Raw genomic sequence first — 6,200 nt, forward strand, 5'->3', positions numbered from 1 at the left:
GGGTAAGCTTCCTCAGACCACACAGCAAACAGGTGGCACATCAAAGACTAAAGTCCATCCTGGTCTCCGCTCTCCTGCCAAGGAGACGCCCCCTGACTCCCCCACACCCCCACACCCCCGTTCCCTTCCCTGCGGTCGAGAAGTGCCAGGGATCCCCGAGAAAGCAGAAGATGGGGAAGGGGCAGGGGATGGTGGTGGAGGTGGTGGTGGGGTGTTAAGAGTTACAAGGCAGCAGGCTGAGTCTGCGTGAGCGCCGGGAAGGGGGGTTTCCGGGGCTGCAGGGTCGCTAAAGCGGGTGTGATGCAATCACGCCAGTCGCTGCGTCAAAGGGCGGCCCCGGGGATGCGGGGACTGCGGTAGAGCAGGACCCGACCGCCTTTCAGCCTCGCCCGGCCGCCGCGGAGGCTAACGCGGCCGGCGCCAGGACCACCTCCCGGAGCCTCCGCGACCCCTGACAAACCCTCCCAGTCACCGGTAACCCCTGCCAACCGCGTCCAGCCCCCGGGGCGCCCAGGGCGAGCCATGAAGTCTGCGGGCGCCCGCGGGGGCGGGTCAGGCGGCCGCGGGGGCGGCGGCTGGGGCGGAGGACGCGGAGGCGGCGGAGGGGGCAAGGGCGGCGGCGGCGACGGCGGCGGTCCTGGGCGCAAGGGTGGCTTCGGGGCGCGGGCGCGCGGCTTCGGCGGCGGCCGGGGCCGGGGGCGCGGCGGCGGGGACGGCAGGGATCGCGGCGGCGGCGGCGGCGGGCAGCGCGGGCGCGGCGGCCTGGCCAAGAGCAAGAGCCGCCGTAGGAAGGGCGCCACGGCTGTGTCGGTGGAGCCGCACCGGCACGAGGGCGTCTTCATCTACCGTGGGGCAGAGGACGCGCTGGTCACGCTGAACATGGTGCCGGGCCACTCGGTGTACGGCGAGCGGCGGGTCACGGTGACCGAGGGCGGCGTAAAGCAGGAGTACCGTACGTGGAACCCCTTCCGCTCCAAGCTGGCTGCGGCCATTCTGGGCGGGGTCGACCAAATCCACATCAAGCCCAAGTCCAGAGTGCTGTACCTGGGCGCCGCCTCGGGGACCACGGTCTCCCACGTCTCCGACATCATCGGCCCCGACGGCCTCGTCTACGCGGTTGAGTTCTCCCACCGTGCCGGCCGCGATCTGGTCAATGTGGCCAAGAAACGAACCAACATCATCCCCGTCTTGGAAGATGCTCGGCACCCGCTCAAGTACCGCATGCTCATAGGGATGGTGGACGTGATCTTCGCCGACGTAGCGCAGCCGGACCAGTCCCGCATTGTGGCTCTGAACGCCCACACCTTCCTGCGCAATGGGGGCCACTTCCTCATTTCCATCAAGGCCAACTGCATCGACTCCACTGCATCTGCTGAGGCAGTGTTTGCCTCTGAGGTGAAGAAGTTGCAGCAGGAGAACTTAAAACCTCAAGAGCAGCTGACCTTAGAGCCCTATGAGAGGGACCACGCTGTGGTCGTCGGTGTCTACCGTCCCCTTCCCAAGAGCGGTTGCAAGTAGCTTCCAGCCCTGGCTGCCCCTGCGATCATCCCAAGACTCTGTTGTGTTCTTCTGTATGTGTTTTCTTTGTGCGTTGTTCTTTCTTTTATTTTTCTTTCTTTTATTAAATGGCATACAGAAACAATACCCAGGTCTATCAGTGGGCCCCGATTGGGGTTTGCTAAAGTAACGTCAATCCCCAAACCCCGAACACAGCTAAGACACATGGTGGTAGGATCCCATCAGGGGACAGCTTGAGAGCTGTGCTTACTGTAATCACTCAGGGCCTGACTCCCCAGGACCCCTCTTCACATTGCTTCCTCATCAGTGGGTCAGGGGACACAGATCAGCTTGTGAAGCTCCCCTTGGAAATGAGGGGGCACTTCCATGCACATTGGCCAAGGCACATGACCGAGCCTGATTCCAGGAAGTGGCATTGAATATTGATGGGCAGTTACATAGTTTAACACATCCAGTCGGACTCCAAGCCAGAGTCCTAATCACAATATATATTTAGTATTTTATTCTTCAACTAAGTGAGCCCTTTTGCATGCCCCAGCATAATTTAATCATCACGCCAACCCTGAGATGACTTTATTACCATTTTGCTTTCACCTGTGAAGCAACAGGGCTTCTGACGGTAAACTAGTCGCCCAAGTTTACACAGCCAGTAAGAAGGTAAAATTTAAATGCACCTTTTGGTTTCTACATCCACTGCTATTTCCTCTCCCCCAGTGGGATCTTACCTTTCCCCAACACGGCCCTCAATGGGCAGACCGTAAGTCCCAACATGAGAGCAGGGCTCCTCAGCTTCACTGTGTTCTTTCTGTCACCTCCCTATGCCACCCTTTTCTTAGATTTCAAAATAGCAAAACAAGGGGGGCTGGATAGGATGTGGGTCCACCTTGCAGGGTATTCCCACTGCAAGGCATATCATGCCCAAAGTGGTATTGCCAAGTGTCTAAGAAACAACCAGAAGAAGGATTCTCAGAAAGTACCCATCTTAGAAGGGCATTTTCTGCAGCCCCTGAGTTGCTGCACTCAGTACATTCAATTTTAGCCTCCAGATTTGCCTGAAGGGAGAAGGAGCAGAACGATTCCAGGAGAATCGTGAATACTCCAAATCTGGACCTTAAAAAGGCCTTTCATTTATTCGTTCACTCATACATTTAAAAAATCCCCATTTAGTATGGGATTGATTGTTCACTAATTTAGTCACTGACATTTAGTATGGGAATGATTGTTCACTAATGCATCATCTGGAGAGTGAGTGTGCCTTCTTAAAGATGTACTTGGGCAGAGATTGTAGTCAGCATTTTCTGAAGGCATACTTCCTGAACAAACTATAAAGATAAATCAGATTTTTAAAAAGGCAGCTATTGCCCCTCTCTTCCCCTCCACTCCCCTACCACATCTATAAAAAATCTATAATGCAGGAGAAGAGTTAAAGTTTAAATTCATTGGCCAGACAGATTCAGGAAGAAGAGAATGAGTGAAGTGAATGTCTACAGAGGCCCAAACCAGACATTTTCATAAAGGGTGAAATCTTCATTACAACACTGCAAAGCAGGGATCATTATTCCCATTTAACAGATAACTGCCGTTCAGAGAGAAGACATGACTTGCTTAACAACCTCTGGTAAGGCTCACAGCTAGAAATCAAACCCAGAAGAGTCTGACTCCAAAATCTATAGCCTTTCCACAGAAATCCATCCTGGCTCCATCGCTTTGCAAAGCCTTCTTTCCAATCCTAAACTAATTTATTCATTGCTGGGATGAACCCCGGAGGCTGGGGATGGACTGCCAGGAAACAAGAATATTGCTTCCAGAATCTTACAGGATCCAGCCCTTCCTCAGAGCCAGCTTAGCCTCAATAAGGAGCTTTTAGTTCCTCCTTACAGGATAGCTGTCCCCTAGGATGGGGGACAGAGCAGAGGAAACGTGGCTTCCTTTCTTGGCATGAACATTCCCACATACAAGCAACAGAAAATTTATAGTCCATGTCTGAAGCTGCTTGAAGTGAGACTATCAATGGAGAAAGTCGAGAAACCAACTGAAGAATGTCTGAGTTGCAGATGGGTTCCTGGTTAGGCCTGGTAAGCACCAAGAGAAATATGGGTGTAAAGACTAAGGTAATAGAGGGGGTTTGGGAGGATAAAGGCAGGAAAAGTATAGAACTATTACCCCAGTGGGCAGTGAGGCCCAGGAAATAAGCAATGACACTGGGCACCTGATCTGTTCAAAGCTGAAAATGCTTGGGTTCCCAGAAGGCATTCAGTTGTCATCTCAATGTGTCTTAGACTGCTAGGTCTATCATCAAATACCACAGCCTGGGTGGCTTAAACAATAGACGTTTATTTTCCCACAGTTCTGGAGAATGGAAGTCCAAGGTCAAGGTGTCAACAGGGTTGGTTTCTGATGAAGCCTTTCTGCATGGCTTGTTGGAGGCCACATTCTCCCACGTCCTCACATGGCCTTTTCTTTGTGTGCATGAGAGGAGAGAGAGAGACTGAGAGACTGAGAGGGAAAGGGTAAAGGAGGAGAGAGAGAGATCACTGGTGTCTCTTCCTCTTACAAGGACACCAGTCCTGCTAAATTAGGGCACCACCTTTATGACCTCATTTAACCTTAGTTGCCTCCTTAAAGGCCCCATCACCAAACACAGTCACATTGGGGGTTATAGCCTCAACATTTATATTTGCCATTCAGCCCATACGTAACACTAGGGCTGGACGGGAACTTTCAACTAAAATGCCTGTCTTACTAGCTTGTGAGAACTGCCTGAGGAAACCAGTGTGCAGTGTGAAGTACCTGCATAGATCTCTGCGTATTGTTCCTTCCTCCAGTCTTACTGCCAATATAAGATAACAAGTTTGCTGAGAATTAAGACCTACCCTAAAGGCCATGGGAGTTGGGGGGATTTAACAGGGCATCTGAGGGAACTGGTTCAAACTGGGAGCTGGTTGGAACTTGCTGCTGAGTTTCAGAGAATCGACAGCCTGCCAAGAGCCATCATTGAACCTGGCCCAAGTGTCGGTGAGTGGCCAGCGGCAGTCATCTCTGCAGCAGGTGCAGTGGCCCTGGTGGCTGGTGCTCCAAGGCCAGGTGAGATGGACCCTGTGCTAAAGGGAGTCAGCAGGAGCCAGCAGGGAAGAACACACAGATCCACTTCCCACCTACCCTCACCCTCATCATCGTGTCTGTCAGCCTCCCCAGCCTGGATGCCTCCTAGGATGAAGGGAGGAAGAATGGGTGGAGAAGAAGACCTGATGGAATGGACCTTTGTCCAAAAGGGGCTATATTAAACCAGAAGGAACCAACTTCCTTTAAATCAACAGTTTCCCTCCCTGCTGCAATCCTGCTATCAAACAAGACACTTTAGCACATCTGAGCTGCAGTAAGTATATTTGGATTCCACTACACTCATATTTATCAGGCACTTACAGTGTCCTAGGCATAGAGCTAAGCATTTGTTTATTTTAAAAGTATTGTTTTAAAACTAATTAATGAAAACAAACATGCCAGAAAAATACTGAAACATAAATGTTTAGCTTAAATGAACACTGGTATAGCTACCTCTAACATTTGTGTACCCTGGAGCAAGAGAACACACAAGAGCTCCTGGCAGTGGCCTCCCCCTTCCTCTTCCCACCCCCCTGGTCTGCCCCACTCCCTGAAAGGCCTCATGTGCACTCCTGTAGACTCTCAACACTCAAATCCAAGATCCATCCCCATGCTCTTTAAAAAGCCTCCTTTAAGCCATGCCTTGGGGCTAGAGTTGTAAACTGGGATGTGGTCCCTTTTCAGGAGGACTGGCCTGGGGAAGACAACAGAAGTGGGTTCAAGCTGTTCAGGCAATGCATGATCTAGAAAATAGGAACACAGAATGCTGGGGGGCATGGCACTTGCTCTCTATGGGCTCCCTGCCCTGTGAGGCAAGGTACAGAGGAAGGCCAGAGAACAGTCCTCTAAAGTATGGGGCCCAGGGCAGGGACCCTAGTTGCTCATGTCTAATAAGAGTGGCCCCTCTGCCTCTCCACCCACCCAAATCTCAGCATTCCTTCTTAAGGAGACAGGTCCAACTCTTCCAAGGAATCTTCCAGGCCCTTGGGCTCACAGGAAGCCCTCTTCAGAAAGTTCTTGATTCATGTTCTGACTGAGACACCATTTACTAAGCACATTTTATGTGTCAGGTGCTTCCAGATACCTTGTTTCACTTAATCCTCTCAATGCCCACTGGGAGGCCAGTGTTATCACCCCCATATCACAGATAAGGAAACTGAGGCTCAGGAAGGCGACATGAATCACCCAAGCTGGTACAGCTAGAAAACAGGAGATCTGGGATGTTTTGGAGCAAGATTATATCCTTTTTCTAAATCAATGAAATTAAAACGATGCACCATGGGAAGGACTGACATCAGTGTTTTTAATAAACCTCCTAAGTGATTCTAATGTGCACTCAGGGCTGACACCCACTATTTAAAATCCCATACAATTCTTATCATTGAATGGGATAGGCAGACTTAGGACAGTATTCTGAATAACAGGAAGATGACGAGTTTTTCTGTGGTGCCTGCTGGTACTTGTGGCCTCTGAGACAGTCCAGGATGCTCCCTGACATTCCAAAAGGAGGGTTGACATCTGTGTCTGAAAACAAAGTTATTGATATTTCTGTGACTTTGGCCTCTGAGTGCTGTGTGCGG

The 6,200-nt window shown here is 51.4% G+C and overlaps 1 protein-coding gene across 1 annotated transcript; it reads left to right on the plus strand.

The window, feature by feature from the left end:
- The first annotated feature begins 310 nt into the window (after positions 1 to 310).
- Positions 311 to 1,644, plus strand: FBLL1 (fibrillarin like 1). Its single transcript, XM_017650302.3, has one exon. The coding sequence runs from the start codon at positions 523 to 525 to the stop codon at positions 1,516 to 1,518; it is 996 nt and encodes a 331-aa protein (XP_017505791.2). The 5' UTR covers positions 311 to 522; the 3' UTR covers positions 1,519 to 1,644.
- The last annotated feature ends 4,556 nt before the right edge of the window (positions 1,645 to 6,200 follow it).

Source organism: Manis javanica, chromosome 1 (genome assembly GCF_040802235.1).
Source record: "Manis javanica isolate MJ-LG chromosome 1, MJ_LKY, whole genome shotgun sequence".
In the NCBI taxonomy this organism is placed as follows: Eukaryota; Metazoa; Chordata; class Mammalia; order Pholidota; family Manidae; genus Manis; species Manis javanica.

What these genes read in the sequence shown, in the direction of transcription:
- FBLL1 (XM_017650302.3), top strand. Translation starts at nt 523, where the DNA reads ATGAAGTCTGCGGGCGCCCGCGGGGGCGGGTCAGGCGGCCGCGGGGGC.